At 38.2% G+C, this 19427-nt stretch overlaps 1 protein-coding gene across 2 annotated transcripts; it reads right to left on the minus strand.

Annotated features, from left to right (window-relative positions):
• Positions 1-585: 585 nt before the first annotated feature.
• Positions 586-16914, minus strand: LOC106166514 (interferon-induced protein 44-like). Of its 2 annotated transcripts, none has more exons than XM_087011856.1 (7): positions 16742-16914; positions 13602-14128; positions 13194-13270; positions 12557-12754; positions 2310-2450; positions 1715-1886; positions 586-944 (listed from the first exon to the last, which is right to left on the minus strand). In XM_087011856.1, the coding sequence occupies exons 2-7, from the start codon at positions 14113-14115 to the stop codon at positions 625-627; spliced, it is 1422 nt and encodes a 473-aa protein (XP_086867982.1). In that variant the 5' UTR covers positions 14116-14128; positions 16742-16914; the 3' UTR covers positions 586-624. The 2 variants fall into 2 exon arrangements, with proteins under 2 accessions (XP_086867982.1, XP_086867981.1); XM_087011855.1 differs by having other exon boundaries at positions 16737-16914.
• Positions 16915-19427: the final 2513 nt, after the last annotated feature.

The following is a 19427-nucleotide window of genomic DNA, read 5'->3' on the forward strand; positions in this document are numbered from 1 at the left end:
ACTGTAATAGCCTTTTGCTTTTAGCATTTTTACTATGCTTTAGAAATGTGTATTGGTTAAAAATACAATTATTTAGACCAACAAATGCTGGTCTGTGAGAAAAGTTATATAAAATTAATAAATACGCTGAAACAAGTTTTTCTAGTAACAAGACTTTTATACAGTTAAGTGAATTCAGTGATGGCTTATGTGAGAAAATACCGTAATATACCACCCCTCCCTCTCTTATCTAGAATAAAAAAAAAACAATAATTACTTTCCCATTTACTTGTGCCACACCACAATTATTTAACATATAACTCTTTTTTACATCACAAGACAAGTTTCATTAGAAAAAAATTGTTTATGTAACAGGTAAATGCTGAAACAAGTTGCTCTGATTCATTAGACTGCATACAACAGGTACATTGTAAATCCGGCTACCCCCCCCCCCATATAACTCATTAAAATACTAAGTTACAATGCCTCAAACCAAATATTATTTTTCCATGCAACAAATATATGCATAACCTTTATAATAGCAAATTATTTTTAAATTTTGAAGATGGGCACTTTGCCAATGGTTATTCGCACTCATCCTTTAATTCATTACTAAATTTTGTGTGGTTCCGGACATCCTCGGAGTTAACTTTTGATATTAATCTTAGACATTTGGGTGTCGGTCTCCTCCTCCATGTCGTCGAGTTGATCCTCAATGTAGTCCTCGGCACTTCCGGTCATCTGTCTGAGGGCGTTCAGTGTCAGGATGTCCAGCCTGGGGTCAACAGAAGTCTCGGACTCGTAGTTCCTCACGGGATGGACGTGATTACTCTGTATGCCGAATGCGTCACTGATTTCTTTCACTTTCTTTTCAATCAGACGACTGTGAAATATCACAGATGGGTCTTCAGCTACGTCTTTGCATACTTTGTCCACCTTGGTCAAGACCACGTGGACCGGGATATCTGCAAGAGTTTAAACTTCAGTTAATTTATTCTTACTCTCAAAGCAATATTTGTACACACTGATCTGTGGTTAAGTCAGCAAGACAATTGTACCTACAAATAATCAAGTCTGAATATTTCATCAATCAACAATTAAACTACATGCACTTCGCCGGAACAAAACCCCAACAGATAATTGTACAGTGTACAGGGTCTACCCGCACGAAAATGCAGTAGTATCGAAGTAGCAAATAAGCATTAACGCAGTAGAGGTGTGGAGCATATTTGCAGTAGAAATGCAGTATAGCCTACTGCATTTCTACTGCAAATATGCTCCACACCACTACTGCGTTAATGCTTCTTTGCTACTTCGATACTACTGCATTTTCGTGCGGGTATATACATGTACATGCTCAGTGAGGCGAGGCTCAGATATGTTACCCTTGAGACTTCTCCCTTCCACCCTTTCACTTGCCTAAATTAATGGGTATGTTCAAGCAAACTATGCCAATTTTATTGATATACCCTGTCTTCCCTTTAACATTAAAATACCAATTTTCGAACGTCGTTCTTTTTTAATGGGTGCGATACTCATACATGTTACACGTTGTTGAAGGGAAGACAGGATATATCAATAAAATTGGCATAGTTTGCTTGAACATAACCGTTTATTTAGGTTAAAAAACTTATTCGAAATCGCGCCACCGCTCCACATCTGTCATGCAATTAATTAAATATAAAAGCAAAAATAATCGACTTTTAAATTTCAGTTACAGAAATATAGAAATTACCTCTGCCACGTGCCAGAGTTCGTATAGCCAGCAGTCTGTCCTTGACCTTGGGTGGCATGACCTTGTATGTGCTGCCATCTATGACAAGTGCTACACAGTGAATGACGTCAGCCAAACCAGGATCCTTCACAAAACCAGGAGATTTACGTGAGATACGCACAGCCGGGTTAAACTGGAGATAAATTTAATAAAAAAAGTTTATTTTATGTAAATATAATTGCACGTTATTAAATTACTACATTTGACTAAAATTGTAAGAGACTTTTCGTTAAACAAAGATACAAAGAAATCACGAACCATTAATGCAAAGTGAAATTAAGGTAAACTCAAATAAAAAAAAAATGAATTTAAGCATAATAAACATTTATTATCTGAGTGATCATTTTTTTGGAAATTTTAAAGAGTGTTGAATCATCTTCGTTAGCCTAACGTTGTATATCCCATCACTGTAGTCTTAGTATGGGATAATTAACAATTGACTGATACAGTATATTCGCCAGGGTGTTAGACACCGGCCTCTACCATCAGAACACCTCTGTCTTCCCTGTGACTCTGGACATCTACGACTCCAGGAGCTAATTAATACGTCACTGACCTGGAAATGATTCGGCACGTGACCATCCAGCACATAGGACATGTCGACCACATCTAGCCCCTGGTCCTCTTCCAGACCCATGGTGTCACACAGACGGAACGCAGGTGTCTGGTGGCCTCCTTGGATCGCATACACACGATACTATAAGAAGAGCAACAACAACGACAACAATAAGAAAGAAAGATAAAAATTATTAATTCTGACATTGCAACTTACATTAAGCAACTCCAGGCCTACCCAACTACCAGACTCGGCACATAGGGATCCTGAATTAACCGGCATTTTGGACCACACTACCCGTTTTCAAGGTGTGTTTCAGATCGCATTTCGGAGTATCATACTCCAGAACAAAGTTTGTAGGACGACCGCGGGCTCATCCTGTCGGTGTTCTGACTGATACTCCGAAATGCGATCTGACACACACCTTGAAAACGGGTAGTGTGGTCCGGTATACCGGTTAATTCAGGATCCTTATGTGCCAAGTCTGGTAGTTTGGTAGGCCTGAGCTCATCAACTTTGATACACGTAGCTTTCACTTGGTTAATGACCTGGATGGAATGGTCAGCAGATCTATTGTAATGCGGCTAGGAATAGTCTCCAATAGAATTAGTGTCCCGTTCCACATGTGCGAGAGGTTAACACCCGAGGCCTCCTTTCTTGTTCAGTGTTGGATTTCCACCTGTTCCCAGATAGCTTCTTGCTTTAATGTCACGTTTGCTCCAGCTTTTCTCCAGGTTTCAGAGTTATTACTATTCATCATTCTTATTCTTCTGCATGACTAATAACATTCACTCAATAAGGAAGAAAGAAAGGAAGAAAGAAAGAGGAACAAGGCAGCAAAGCTGTCAAATGTACAGACAAAAAACAGAAAAAAAGATGCAAAATAGGTCATTTTGTCAATTTTGTTGCAATAATATATGCTTATAATAGCACAGTGAGTCAACACTGATTTTTAATCATGAACAACAGGTAACATGGTCAATAACAGGAGCAGATCCAGAGATATTTTCTGACAGTATTCCAAAGTATCTTTGTTGATCCATCCTCCATTTTGATGGTCTTCCAACAGAAACCCGTAAATATAAACTTTAAAATCTGACTGTCTTCCAGGAGACCCAGAAAATGGTCTCAATCCACCCCTTCAATAAGGTTACAGTTTCAGGATCATGAGAGTTAAAGTTCACATGATGAAAGTCCCAATATATGAAAAATGATGACAGTGCATAAAATAATATTACAGCCTGTTTAAAGACATAAATACCAATACAACTGCTTATGTGGTTTTGAAAATGTGCAGAGCCTCAGGTGGATGGGAGTTAAAAATCACATCTAAAAAATGCCAGTGTTGGAGAAAAAATTAATAAGAAAACAACAAAGATATAATTCCAATGAAGCTGCTATTCACTGCTTCCTTATTATGGACACTATGTTATCTAGCAGAGAGCTTAACCTTTGGTAGTTTACAGGGAAATATCAACAAGTGTGCTTTATGAAATTTCATTTAATGGCCGCTTACTTAGGCAAAAAAAAAAAGAAAGACGAGTTCCAAATCCTCCTAACGAACAGATTCAGTGCACTAGAGCTAGAAGGTGAAAATGGAGTAGATGAAATGAACGATAGAATAACGACCACCATCCTAGAATGTGCATCAGAAGTCGCACCGGCCAGTAAAATGAAAGACTCGAAGCTCTCAACAGAAACGAGGATTCTCATGAAGAAAAGACGGATGATGAAGAAAACGGAGGTAAACAACAACAGGGACATCAGAAACAACATCGAATATGCAGAACTGGATAAGACCATTAAGAAGAAGGCAAGGGAAGACATCAGGAAGCAGAACATGAAGAAGATAGCAGAGACCATCGAAAATGGAAAGAGCATGAAAAGAGCAAAGAGATCCTTTCAACTAGGGCAGGATATAATGCTGACTCTTCTAGACAAAGATGGAAATGAGCTCACCACACAAGACCAAATATTAGAACGAGTAGAAGAATTCTATGGAGAGTTGTATGACAGCAACAAGGGAATAGAAATCTCAACAAAGGCATTCGATCTACCAGACATAACAGCTTGGGAAGTAGAGTCAGCAGTCCAGAAAATGAAGAATGGAAAGGCAGCAGGAAATGACAACATCAAAGCAGAAATGGTAAAAGCAGGAGGAGATATCCTACCTCAGGAATTAGCCAGGCTCTTCACAAAGTGCTTACATCTGAAGGAAATTCCTGTAGCATGGAGGAACGCCAATATGATCATAATGTTCAAAAAGGGCAATAGGAAAGACATCAAGAATTACAGACCCATCTGCCTACTTTCTAATTTGTACAAGATTTACACCAAAATATTGATCGAAAGGCTAACAAGACAACTAGATGAAGCGCAGCCAAAGGAACAAGCAGGTTTCAGAGGCCAGTACACCACTACTGATCATATGCACACTGTCAACCAGCTCAAAGAGAAATGTCTCGAGTATAACATTCCACTATGTGTAGCATTCGTTGATTATGAAAAAGCCTTCGACTCAGTAGAAACCCAGTATATACTGGCATCCCTGCAAGATCTAGGGATCGAAGATGGATACGTAGACGTCCTCAGAGACATATACACCAATAGCTCTGTAACAGTCAAACTACACAAGACCACCAATAAGATCAGGATCAAGAAAGGTGTACGCCAAGGAGATACAATCTCTCCTAAACTGTTCACAGCAGCATTGGAACGTATATTCAGGGATCTAGACTGGCAAGACAAGGGCATAAGCATAGACGGTACCAGGCTCAATCACCTTAGGTTTGTAGACGACATCATAATAGTAGCAGATGATGCAAAAGACCTAGAAGAAATGCTACAGGCGTTAGCAAATGAAAGCGCAAAAAGTGGGCTAAAGATGAACACCAGCAAGACAAAGGTGATGTTTGGACCACTAACCACCCCTTGCACAGTGAAAGTCACCACCAAAGAGATAGAAGCAGTGGAAGAGTATATATACCTTGGGCAACGGTTCAGCCTTAGTGATCGAACACTGGAGAAAGAAATCCAACGAAGGATAAAAGCAGGATGGGCAGCATATGGGAAGCACAATGACATCTTCAAGAGCAACCGTCCTACCTGCCTGAAAAAGAAAGTGTTCAATGCTTGTGTGCTGCCGGCAATCAACTATGGTTCAGAGACCTGGGCACTGAATGCCTCCATGGAACAGAAGCTACAAGTAGCTCAGAGAAAGATGGAAAGAATTATGTTGAACATCAATCCAAGAGAGCGGAAAACAAATGTATGGTTACGTGAACAGACCAAAGTCAAGGACGTACTACTCACAGTTAAAGAAATGAAATGGAGGTGGGCAGGACATGTCAAAAGAATGAAGGACAATAGGTGGACAATCAGGCTTACAGAATGGACCCCAAGGTATGGACAAAGAAACAGGAAGGCCGGTCAAACGATGGAGGGATGAATTAGATGACTACTGGAAGTCTTGGAAGAAGAAACCTTGGCCAAACTGGAAATCTGAGGCTCAGGATAGGAAACAATGGAAAAAACATGCTGAGGCCTTTGTCCAACAGTGGAACATTATAGGCTCTAAATGATGAATGATGAATTAGGCAAATGAGTTTATAGCACTGAAATTAGCCTAGTGAATACCCAAGGGGAATTTACAGACTGACCACACAAATTTGTCTATCAAAGGTCTTCAGGCCCATAAGTCACACCTTAAGAAAGCAGAAAACAATAATGTACAAAATAAAACAGGAGACTGCCAATTCTGATGCAATAATGCATTATGTTTTACTGCACAATCAACATCAAATTTTAATTATGCACAACGTACAGGTAACACTGATGAAAGTAAAAGCATAAGGCTCCAGGCCCATCAGAGTTCAAGTTTACAATTAGAAAGTGCCAGAGTGAGAAAAATGAAAATTTCACAAAAAATTCATAGATTTAATAAAAATGATAATCCAATAGAGCTGGTTCTCTAATATGAGCTGTATGTCAATCCTAAGAATAATTTTTGTAAGAATAGTTAAAAAAATAGAAAGTAACACTTTACTTTACATAATATTAATGGTGACAGAGCACAAAGTAGGTTTTTTGTCATTTTGATGCAACATTACGTAATGATTAACTAATTAAATACCACCAATTTTAAAATATCTACTATAAAAAACATGGACATTAAGAAAATTTGATTACCACTGGGCTTCATGCCCAAGGGAGCTCTAAGTCCCACATTGAAAATTGCAACCTGTGAAAGATAAAAATTTTCACAAAAAAACTTTATTACTTCCAAAACAATTAACTAATGAGACAATTTTTCAACTGAAGCTGTATTTCAGTCATATGTTTCTTTCCTGTAAGTGTGAGAAGAGCAAGTGACATGGTTTTCCTTTCACCGCCATTAGGGAGGCAGTGCCCAGAATAGGGTTTTGTTCAATTTTGATGCAATATTACACAATGCTTAACAGCATAATAACCATATTTTTTTTAATAATAAAATAAAAGTATCATGGATATTCAGAAAATGTGACTAGCCTATAGAGTTCAGAGTCATACTTTGAAAATCCCAAAATGTAAACAAGAGAAAACTGTATTGAAATAGTTTATTTCCATTTTCAACACCTTTTTTACATGAAGCAAAATAATCAATTTACTGTCATTTTTATATGATCAATCAAAAATATGTTGTCAAAGCAAAAATATCAATAGAACAATTATAAATGTCCAACTTGCTCCATTCTGAAATTCTGAACATAGTGAATGGTTGAATCTGACAAACTGTAAAGATATGTGTTTTTTTTTTCATTTTTGACACTTATTAAACAATACACAATATCAGGTTTACCATCATTTTTTTTAATCAACTAACAATGTTGTTAAGATGCAGAAAATGTCAAAAGAACAACTTAACATATCTAATTAGTTCAAAAATGAGACTGTTAGCATGCCTGAGAATTAAATTTGAGGAAAAAAACAATTATATACAAAAAAAGGCATAACTTCACCAAACCTTTACTGATCAAGCTTATTTTCAAAACTTAATGTGTATTTCAGTAACACTGATCACTACTGTGAATTTCAAGACAATTGGCCAATCGCTTTTCCTTAAAATGTGTTATAGGTGTTGCATATATGCTGAAAAAAAGTGAAAAAACAGAAAACTTTTATAAAAATGCTCTGATCATGCCAATTTTCGAACTTGACTTGCGTATTACCGTACTAGGATTAAGAATGTGTACATTTACCCCGTGGACCATTTGAAGATTACACTGCGATTAATGCGGTGGAAAATACAATAGAGAGAGTGTATAATGATAGGGTCGCTAAACGATTGTTGACGGCATATAGTAACTAGCCTAATCCCCTGGTCGCCTGTGTAGCCACGCCCCCTTAGAGTACTTATGTAAACAAACGGTCTCCCGTAGCGAACTATCCTTTTGTCCAACAGCTTCGCGCGTGCAGCTGATTATGTATGTACATGTAGTGGCACTATAGCTAACTGCATATAAATTTGTGCTAGCTGTTATTTGATTCATTCTGCTGTGTCGGATGTTGTGGATCAGCCCACTGGTTCGTTGACTTATGTTTTTCTGAAGATTGGTGGTGCAGATTTTGAGTTTTTTTATTATTTACCCTCCTTCCAACAAGAGAAAGGGGAAGGGAGATAAAAAAAGAGAGTGTCAAATGAAACGGGTAATGAGTAATACATTACATTAAATAAAGGGACTCGCGGTGGAAGAAACGATAGACTGTTTTGCATCAAGGTATGCCATTATAATCCGACATGGCCCATAACATGATCCATAACATGACTCATTGTTGTATGCCTTATATTTGTGCCGACTTATATTTTAATCTCGTTCATTTCGTGAAACTATTTTCTTGAATAAAGTTTTGCCTGTATAAATTAACTTAGTGACATGAAGTAATTAATAAAACGCACCTGTTGAAAAGGGGGCTTTTCGTAACTAATAAAGGTTCACTATTCAGAAAAATATCGTCGCCGTTCGTCGCCGCTACCTTCAGGAAAGCGTACCCTCCGCGTGGATCACCGGCATTTTTGATTATCTGACAAATTAGGGCAATTTACGTTTTAGCTAATAATTCTGAATTTACTAATATTTTGGACTAAATTCGATGTCAGATTCATAGCAATGACGGAGAGCCGCCAGAGTAACTGTTTAATTTTCTAAACTAATCAAACTTGTACGCGTGGCGATAAAATGTGTCGCTAGATCTTGTAAACACTCAGCGAAATGCACCTAGTGACTATATTCAATGTGCCGTCACTTAATTGCTTTCTCGATTTCATTAATTGACGATAGTAATTGCAGATAACAAGGAAGAGGAAATGCTGAAGACAAAACAACGTCTGGTCTTTGTGTGACTTTCTCCCTAAACACTTTTTGTGTTGCTGTCAAAGAAAAAGGAGTCTAGCGATTATTTAAACCACTGCTGCTGCTTTTGCAGGTAGACTTCCTCGTTTATCATTTAAATGCTCCCCTCCCCCAGCAGACCCAACTTGATGCATGTACGTCTTGGTAGCTATAGTACAGATCTTGGTTCAAGTGATGAAAGGTTTAAGCACAAAACGATAATTTGAGGCTATTTTTTCATTCATGACAAAATAAAGTATCTATGGTGTGTGACAATAGGGACTTTACAAAGCTTAATTTGTCCTTAATTATATATTCCATTAGCATAGGCGAGCGACGTAATTGTAACCTCAACTTGAGGTATCCTCGATGAAAGCGGAGTACAAAAATTAACTTTTTTAAATATCGATTACAACATGCTGTACAATGATATTGAGACTAAAGGGTTTAATGGACTTCTTTGCCTTAAAAGCAATTCATTTCAAAATTAAAAGAAACAGTTTTTTCGGGGAGCGCGGGTAGACAGTTTACGTCAGGTGATTCGTTAAAGTCGAGGAGTGTTTCACTATCAAATGTGTAAATCATATATGTCATAAAACACTATAAGAAAGTTTTTTGTTACGATCTGCAACATTTGTTCATTTATATAGCAGGGCGAAGTTAAAGCCAGAGGTAAATAGAACCTAATACCGTAATCCTCCTCGTCCATTTATTTAAATTGTATCAAAACGTTTGATACACAATGTTCATTAAATTCATAATTTTGGCGATTTATTAAAACCATATTGGTACATAAAAGTTTAAGATTAGCATAAGTTAAGCAACAACCAGTATGAAGATCAACACCCTTTTTAAATGAGGCAAGACACCCTCTTCACACTGATTATAACCTTGAGAAAGACATTATGCAACTTAAGGCAAAGGAGTTATGCAAAGTTCTTTCAACTCGTGTGTGAATACAACATATTCTTTGTCCTTTTTCAAGACAATGGAGGCGAGCAAGTAGAGTAATTACAATATACAATAAAAAGGACATTAGTATAGAAAGCTTACTTCGGGTCAGCCCTTTGCTTGTTCGAATGAAAGAGATAGATATCGCGCCGCGACTCCCTTTATTAAACCTTCGTGTGTTTGTGTAAAAGTGTGAAAGACAGGCAACGGTCTTTAGTCGCTGTTGTTATTGTTCGCGATTAATATTGAAGTATAACTCCTTCACCTGCATGTAAACGTGTTACTTTTCCTCATGTTCTCTATATTTCTTTTAGGTGGTTGAGACAATGGGATGAGATCGATAAAAGTAAAGGTTAATCTAAACAATTAGATGCGATTTTTGTGAAATGACTTATTAAGTGATGTGCATGTACCTAGCATGTTTAAATTCTTGAATTTCTAATTTGTTAAATCTTTCATACACGGCCTCATATATGTATTACTCTCAGGCCTTCAATATTATTGTGTTACACGGGACTCCTGGAAACCTGAAGCACAGGTCTACGGAGTCTTGTTATCCTTCATGCAGTTTTATGGCTGGGATGAACACTGCAAAGTAGAAACAGGCTTTACTTAGCTTTACTTGATGCACAACAGTTTAAACAAAACCAGTCTGCAAGGCTTGCTTTGATTTGGCGTTAACATTACACTGGTTTTAAAAGAACAAATATAAATATGTTCGATGGATTAAATGCCGGCTTCGTTATATTTTAACTAAATGCATTCATTTGCACAGTTACACAGATAATATTTTTAAGTTGTCTGTCGTTCAGCACGCATTATAGGCGAGTAGCTAAATAGTGACGGTGATCAATCCAAGCTCAATCTTGGCAAGTATCGTTTACAAAATAGATCATGTTGAATAAACTTAATTACGCTTCAATAAATAATCAACACACGGTTCGGTTATTGTCACTTGAAAGCTTTCGATCAAAGACGTTCAATGAAATCACAAATCATTTGACGATTAAAAAATGGACATGTTCAAGGGGCAGTTTTTGTTTCAGCTAAAGGGACTTCAGGTTCGGGTAGAGGGTTCAGTTACGTGTTTCATCGGAGTTGAGTTGAATCATCGAGTTGAATAGAAGCTTTTTATCCAAACATCCTATTCCTAACTACTGAGTTAGGACAAAGGTCTAGTAACATGCACTGTGCAATTACTATTAATGGATCAGATGCATACTTGATTGTTTTTCCTCTGGTGTCGCACGTATGCATCCTTTCTTGAGTGATGTAAAACAAGTCGCTTGTGTACCATGTTTCTTACTGTAGCAAAATATGTTCGACATGGTGTTTCTGAACGGCAGCCGGAGACACATTAATTGTATAGGCATGCTTTAAGCTTGTTCGAGAGATAATTACAGTCGGGTTTAACAATAGATAGCGAGCTATAGTAAGACCCCCTCCTCTTTAACTGATGATTTACACTTTTAATTGACCGTACTTTCGTATATTGTATGATCATACAGCCAGACTTCCCCCTGTTGCACGTTGTAGTTGGATTGTCATTGCGCCTATGTCAATGCACCTCATTTAATTTCAATATTATAATATAAGCATACTATAAGTAATATGTTATTTCCTTATTCCTCTTTCATTATCATTAATGTTTTATAAATACTTGAACGCTTGAATGCAGATATTTCAAATTAAAACGTAAGTACATAAATAAATTATACATTTATAAATTAATGCAATAGGAATTTTTTGAGACAGATTGATGCTGACGCTCATGCAATTCAACCAAACAAACAATAATTAGTTCAATTTTTGACTGCGGAAATTTCATATAGGATGAAATAACTGATAACAAATTTAACTAGCAGTTTGTTAGCAACAGTAAAAACCAGCTGCGCGTGCCAAACTAGTGAACTAAAGGACAGTTCGCTTCGCGTGGCACGCCTTAGCATGGGTTTAGCCTCTTCAAGCTATAATCCTATCGCCGCAACAAACAATAGGGACCTTCTGGCTGATGTATCCTGCTGTTAATTACACCTAGTTACAGCGGATTGTCACGCTCGCGCTGGGCCACAGAAACCGGCGTCATGGGGTTCACTCGTATTAAGTATTGTGTTATTCCACCTAAGCTATTGTGTTTGTGCGTTCGAATTTTGAAGGGATTTATACGGCCCTCCATTGTTTGTCCGCCCCCTTCTATTCACAAGATAGGGATTAAAACATTTCGAACGATGTAACACCGGTGTACAACGGAAACAAAATTATTCCGACCACTGTATAGATATTCATCAGTTCTGTAAGTTTCAAGCCAAAAAGTAAAGCGGTTTTTCAAATATTGTGTTATCGGTGTTGCCTAAATGCTGAAAAAAGTGAAAAAAACTGCATAACTTCAATATAAATGGCCTGCTAGATCATGCTGATTTTCGAACTTGACCTGCGTATTAAGAATATTTATCAGTTCTGTAAGTTTCAAGCCAAAAGGTAAAACGGTTTTTCAAATTTTGTGTTATTGGTGTTGCATAAATGTTGAAAAAAGTGAAAAAAATGCATTACTTCCATATTAATGGCCCGATCATGCTGATTTTCGAACTTGACCTGCTTATTATGAATATCCATCAGTTCTGTAAGTTTCAAGCCAAAAGAAAAAACGGTTTTCCACTTATCGTGTTATCGGTAAAAGTGCACGGCGACGGCGACGACGGCAACGACAGCGATGACGGCGACGGCGACGACAGACGCAGGTGATGGCTATATGTACAGACACATCTGTGTCTGTACATACAAAAAGAAGCGAACCTGTGCCTGGATTTTTCCTTCAAAACACATATTGATAAATTGTAAATATATGTACATTGAATACCCTTTTAGCCTGCTTTTCGTATGCACCCCCTGCATATACCAATGGAAAACAGATATCATGCAAGTACATACCTTGGTTGTGAGGCTATGGGGTGCCGTTCCGGTCGCCGCCTGGCTGCGCACTTTGCCTTTCCACACAGAGCGCACGGTGTTAAAGAAGCTGGATTTCCCCGCCCCCACACTGCCCACCAGGAGAAGCCGTGCGGCGGGGACTTTGGCTGGGCTTGGAGTGGAGTAAGACACCAATTCATCAAAAATTTTGTCTTTAGTCTGAGAAAAAAGGTAAAAACAGTTAAACAGCTACACAGCCACCCCCAAATGTGCCTTTTTTCCAATGTTAAATTTCATAAAATTCATTTTTGTGGATGCTCCTGCTTGCTATAGATTCCTAAATCAAATTACAAATGTAAAGGTGGCGCCACGGTGGCAGAATGCAGAGCTCTCCGTGGTGCCATTTTTGGTCTATAAGAGTCAATAGTAGTAAGAATATTATAAAATTTGACAAATAATTGAGTGTGTCTCAAAAAAAAAAAAAAAAAAAAAAAAACTTAAATATTAATTCCTTCGGAATTTGATAAATAATTTTACAGTCTTATTAACACAAAAACAGTGGAGTATACTACAACAATAAGTAAGAATGAAGGCTTGTTAAAGTCATAGCATTACTTATTCCATTTTTCATTGAGGCACGTCAAAGAGCTACATGTACCTTGTTACTCCAGTCATTAATGTCAGTTTTGCGCCACGGTTTATCTTTCTCATATAATTCATCTTCCAGATTTCCCTCTGTAAAATAATAACGATAATTAGAGAAAAATTTCCTGTAGAGACATATCTAATGTTGTACAAATATTTATTAGTTTGGCCGTAAAAAGGTACCATGTATATTTATATCATTTAATATTGATAGGAAGTCCAGGTATTAATTGTCGCGTAATGTAAATAAAATGGCACATATAATAGATAATACTTTTTATACTTTACAAACACTCACTTAAAAACCTCGCAATTTTGTTTACTTTCTCTAATATTTCACTCAGTAATGAGAAAAAAATCATTTAAAACTAGGAATGAAGTCATTGGCTATTATACAGTTGTCAGGAACAATGGCACTTACGTTTTACGGCGTACACTTCAATGTCGAGATAGGCTTTGTTGTTGCCATTAAATGTTTGGGCGTTGTAACCATTGGCATTATAACTGTTACCGATCTGACAGTAACCATTTGTGTTGAAATAAGCACCAGACTTATTGTATGAATTGTTAAAGAACAACAGATCGTTACCACCTCCAAACGTGGGGCCGTATGTAGCGTTGTCATAAACATCATTCCCGTTCCCATTGCGAGCAAACTTTACCATGTTTGGTAAGAGCTGGAACAGAAATGCACGGTGATCATTTAAATAATTTCCTTGTGATGTCCACGCGATGGTTGTGTATCCCCCTATGACGTAACCAGCGCTGTTCTGACCAACAGAAACAGTCGGACCTTGGTTGTTGCACTTCGCATGGAAAGCCTGACCATTGCAGCCGTCTCTGGAGGCGCTGTACAGAAGGTCAAAGTTCAAGGCCGGGTCACCAATCCACGTACGGAGTTGTTTCTGGTACGCCTTGTTATCAAGTATCGGCATTGCGGCTAGTAGGCTGAAACAAACGTTATATTCTAATAGTTTATAAACAATAATAGGTACAGTATCAATGGTGGACCCAAGACCTTTCTGCGAAGGGGGGGGGGGGGTGTCGACGAGGCAATTTGACCACATTGCATGCGAGGCGCTTGAGAACGAATCGCTAGGTTCTGCCACGTTATACTCATCTTATTATGGTTTGGTTGGGGAGGGAAAAATATGAGAGAAGAGCTATCAGAAAAACTAACACTGTGACCCCCTCTCCTACTGTGCTCCACTTTGTCCTTAGGCACCATGCCCTCCCTGCTGTGCTATCCTTACTGTGCCCCTCCCCCACTTCGTCCCCCTCCCCCCACTGTGTCCCCCTAGCCCCACTGCGTCCCCTTTTCCCCTCTGTGTCCCCTTAACCCCACTGTGTCCCCCTACCCCCACTGTGTCCTCCCCCCACTGTCTCCCCTAAGCCCACTCCGTCCCCCACTGTGCCCCCCTCTACCCCCACTGCGTCCATCATTGCTGTGTACACAATTTTTACTGCAAAGACAAGCAGAAAGCTGTGAATACAATGTACAAGTTTGTACTGGTACATGTATACAGTTTATCATCTTTATCTAATGGATGTCTGTCCTACTTTACAATGCGACCTACAGTTTTATTACTCCGCTATCGTCGAGCACACTGTGTCCCCCACGACTATGATAAGAATTCGGGCCTCACACATACAGAAAGTTGACAAGATAGATTAGCAGCCTGTTCAGTAAATATACATGGCGATAAAGTAAATTTAATATAAGTGTAACATTCACATTCATATATATCACATTTAAAATAGGTGCTTAAAATAGTTTGGATGCATGAGAAACTATATTGTACATATCCACACAAAATTTCTGCTGTTAACCCACTGTACTGACACTAGGGGAGGGTGGGGCTTGTCCGCACCATTTTCATAAAAATTCGCATGAGAGACATACTATTATCCCCAGGCTCCTAGACATTTGTCAGAAGGAAGGTTATTTAAATGCCTTTCTTATGGATAAGTATCAGGCGTCCACTGTAAATTATATGAGAGTAAATTAAGTTTTAAAAAGTCTAGTCCAAGTGTGCGAACTTGCCCCACCCCGGGGCAAGTCCACACACATACTAGAATCCATAAGAAATGTTTGTCCAACATTGTGCATTTTAATCAGTAAGATCGAGTAACAGCAGCAACTTAAGCAGTCACTCTTTAACGATTCCTCAGTATTGTTTGCCTATGGTAACTTTTCAAAAATATAACTAATGTTAAAGACGACAGCACCAATGAAAACACAGCAGTTTTGACCAAAATATCAAAATGTTTATTAAAATTATCAACAACAAATCAATTATCAACAATAAATCATCTACATTCTCTTGGCCAGTTTTTCTATATCTGTCAGTTAATTTGAAGGGGGGGGGGGTCTGAGGATGCAAAGCTCCCCCCCCCTCCCCCTCCCCCCAACCCAACCCACACTTGGCGTAGAGTGGGGCCCGAAAATCTTTAGTTCTTAAGAGGGCGAACGGTGCCATTTGGTACGGTTTAGAACTATGATTCAGCTAGTTAGAATACTAATTTCAAGAGGGGACCAGAAATCGAAAGACCCCCCTGACCCACCCCCTCTAAATCTGCCATTGTAATATCACCATGCGAATACTCTAAGAGTACCTGTTTAAAAATAGAACATTAAAAAACGTCAACTTTCATCAGAAAATATGTTTAACAAGAGGTTTTATGTAATGAGGCATATCCGCCCTGGAGTGAACTAGCCCAGTGCAAAAGTAGCGGACTTGCCCCAATAGGACTGTTTTTGTTAAACACGTGATTGCATAATATTTGCAATACGTATGCAAACCAATAATATGTCGCAGATAAGGCCATACCCCCTGTATAACATACATATTAAATGACTTACTGCAAATATATACTCTGTCGACAAAATTAGACAATAAATAGAGTCTGAACAATTTACTTACCATGTAATAAAACGAGTTTTGACTGACGAGGAAGACTACGTGGTTTTACAGGCCGCGAGTTTTACTTTAACGCGCTTCCACATACAATGTGACTTCTCAAATTGGCGGAGGGTGTGATTCATCGTTTCACTTTTTAGGTATGGGGGGTGTGCGGAACTGCCCCGAGGGCGGACTAGCCCCACCCTCCCCTACTTGATATCGAGGATTGAGTTTCAAGCTCTACTGCCATTAAATCAAACCCAATCGATCATTTAACAAAACTGGTCATTAAATTGTCGTTCTTCCGGGAAACACTCTTGTAAACTAACATGTATTCTACATTTTGTTTGCAAAATTGTTTTTCCTGTAAGCTTATCGTTATGGGCCTCTATCAACAATTCATTACCTTTTCAAATACTCCCCTTCTCCGGAAACACTGATCAAAAATGACACAAATGAGAATCCAATCGTCAAGTAAGTAGAACCAGCAAATGCGGTTTCGGTTTGCTTTTGCAGCAGAGCGGAAGTTTCACAAATATCGATAGATTACCTTGGGTGTCCCATGTGTCTGCTGTTAACACTATACTAACACTACTGGATAGCGATGCAGGATTTTCAAACTTAAGTTATTAATGGACACATACTACATTTACCTTACCTGTTTCTTCGTTTTCCTTGTAGGCCTTTACTATATTTATCGTCTTCTATCAGTGAATTTTAACCTTTTCAAATACACACCTCTGCCGGAAATAATAAGCAAAAATAGCACTGGAAATCCCGCGCCAAGTACGTAGAACTAGCAAATGCGGTTTCGGTTTGCTTTTACAGCGTATCAGAGTTTAGTTGTGGACAAGACGGCGCCGTTACCACGGAGCCAGAGAAGCTTCGTTGGCAGGTTAAAGATCAAATGGAAACTTTCTACGTTATTACCCAGAGGGCCAGTTTGGCTGTACATGTATTTATCGACCATAACAATCAACAGACCGTGAGCCGTACATATGTATTTCATTCGCTAGTCTGCTAATATTTTATTATCATCTACGTTGTTAAAGTTCATCATGAAGACGAGCACTTATTCAAGAAGCCGACACGGGGTGTTCCTAGATAGGTTACATTTTTTTTTACTTTGATTTGCTTTATGCTGAGATTAAGTTTGCCTTCACCAATGACGTTGAAGAGCACAATTGGACGATTTTAGTTTTAGCAACCACATTAGAAGATGGGATCGTTAAAAAAAACTTCAAATATCTATAAACTGATGCGTTTTCTATTCAAGTAATTGCGACGAAGCCAATTTGGAGAAAAAATATATTTGGCAAATAATTCTGCCTGGAAGATCCTTTTTTCTGCTGACCGCAGTTTACAGGTTGGTATGACGTTATGCTTGCCACTGAATCAATTCAAGTTATGTTGCTTTTATATAAGTCTGCCCGGAAAGTTCCTAGTTAGATGATTTCAGATGCTGTTATTTTCATTTTGTTTTACGCTGATATTACGTTTGACTTCACCTGTGACGCTATAGAGCACGATGAGAGCCAAATCGGTTCACAAACTGGGGGTTTTAGTTGTGAGTAGTCTTTGCCATTTCAAACGTCCAGTGTGGAGTTGCCCCGTGTACTGTATGAATATATGTACAGTCTTGATAAGCTAGGCCAAAGGGGTGGGGGGCATAGAAAAAAAAATGTATGATGAGGTAAAGCAATAGAGCAATGTGCCGTTACAATGAAGGGGGGGGGGGGGCGTCAGTGTATTTTAAGAACGACAAGCCTCGAAGATTCGAAGCCGCCCCTCGGCCCCTTTGTGGTGTGGTTTGCGGTCTGCTAAAAAGCCCCAAAATATTTTGGTGTTTTGAAGGTCACACGGTGTCATTTGGAACGGTTAAGAACTATTTTATTCAGCTAGTTGAAACATTAATTTCAAGAGGGGAATATTAGTGTGATTTTTCAGAAACCGAACGGGAGGTCAGGACACCCCTGACCCCCCCTCCCTAAATCTGCCACTGAAACAAGACTGTCCTCGTTTCCTGACAGTGACAACCCTGAATATGTATGCAATTAATTATTAACTTATGGAGTCAAATTAATAACTGCTCAAAACTCACAAGGTGCGGTACTTATGAATTAATACGTTTAGATATAGTACTTAATGCCCCAGATATTCTGCGTATAGATGAGTAAGACGAAAAATAGACACACAGGCTCTGTAGTGAACTGTAATAACAGCATATTTAATTAAAAAAAGTTCAACCCTAGCTCACAGAGGAGACAAGCCTTATGTAACATCCAACTTTCGTGACCACCACACCCTCAACACTGGGAGCCTTTTATGACCACCACCCCATCTCAACACTGGGAGCCTGACATGACACCCAATGTTTTTTTTTTCATGGACAATTTCTCCGCATCGTTGCTGCAATGTGTGGTTTATGGTAATGAGGACATTACAGTTGTCAACGTTATGGTTCTTTGGGACAATATTCATTCTTATTCAGTTATCCAAGCCTTGGCATTTAATCTTTTTTTTAATATGGTCGGTAGTAGGCAGCTTTCGGACTGCCCATGGTGAGAACATATCGCCTCTCACCCAAACCCAATATACAAGTTCATTTCACACGCTGAAGTGTCCAATAATAATAATAATAATAATAATAATAATAATAATAATAAAATTAAATGAATTAAAGTTGTATTCCTTTTTTTTTCAATTTTTAAAACATGTATGTGTAAATAACCAAAGATCCACCACTCTCTCAATTTTAATTCAATTTTTAATTTTTACCTTGTCTTTACATTATGTAAAGAGCCCTAAATGGTAACGTATGTTCCGGTAACGGAACGTTCCATTAATTTTTATGATAATTGAATTTTCAAAGTGAGTAAAACGTTTCACAGCTGGACGTTTTGCATTTGTGACAGTGACGTTTTTTAGACACATTTTTACTTACTTTTTGGACTTATTTTTACTTGTTTAATATATTGTGAATTGTTGATGTCTGTTAATTAATATTCACATACGTTAAGCAACACGTGAAATCAAATTTATAAGCAAACCTGATGCGATATAAATTTTTACACATTTCTCGTGCAATAAAGCGTTTTTTTTTTCTTTTTCTGTAATTTCATCACCAACTGAGCTCACGTTTTCACTGAGGTTATTAATTTCTAACTTTTTGCCTTTCGTTTCAGCAAAAAAAAAACGTCGCCAGCTCCAGGTAAGGTTTTGGGGAACTTATCACAGTACATGTACCTGATTGATGAATTAAATGTGATGTTGTGATGATTCATAATTTACCATAACAATATACCCAATGTATAATAAATAAGAGGATACAAAACTTTAAATGG

This window comes from Lingula anatina, chromosome 4 (genome assembly GCF_051362555.1).
Source record: "Lingula anatina isolate TDL-2025a chromosome 4, LinAna3.0, whole genome shotgun sequence".
NCBI lineage: Eukaryota > Metazoa > Brachiopoda > Lingulata > Lingulida > Lingulidae > Lingula > Lingula anatina.

What these genes read in the sequence shown, in the direction of transcription:
- LOC106166514 (XM_087011856.1), bottom strand. Translation starts at nt 14,115, where the DNA reads ATGCCGATACTTGATAACAAGGCGTACCAGAAACAACTCCGTACGTGG. An exon ending in TGAAGTGTACGCCGTAAAAC is followed by an intron (nt 13,271 to 13,601) that starts GTAAGTGCCATT and finishes ATTATTTTACAG; the next exon opens with AGGGAAATCTGGAAGATGAA. An exon ending in AACTCTGGCACGTGGCAGAG is followed by an intron (nt 945 to 1,714) that starts GTAATTTCTATA and finishes AAACTCTTGCAG; the next exon opens with ATATCCCGGTCCACGTGGTC.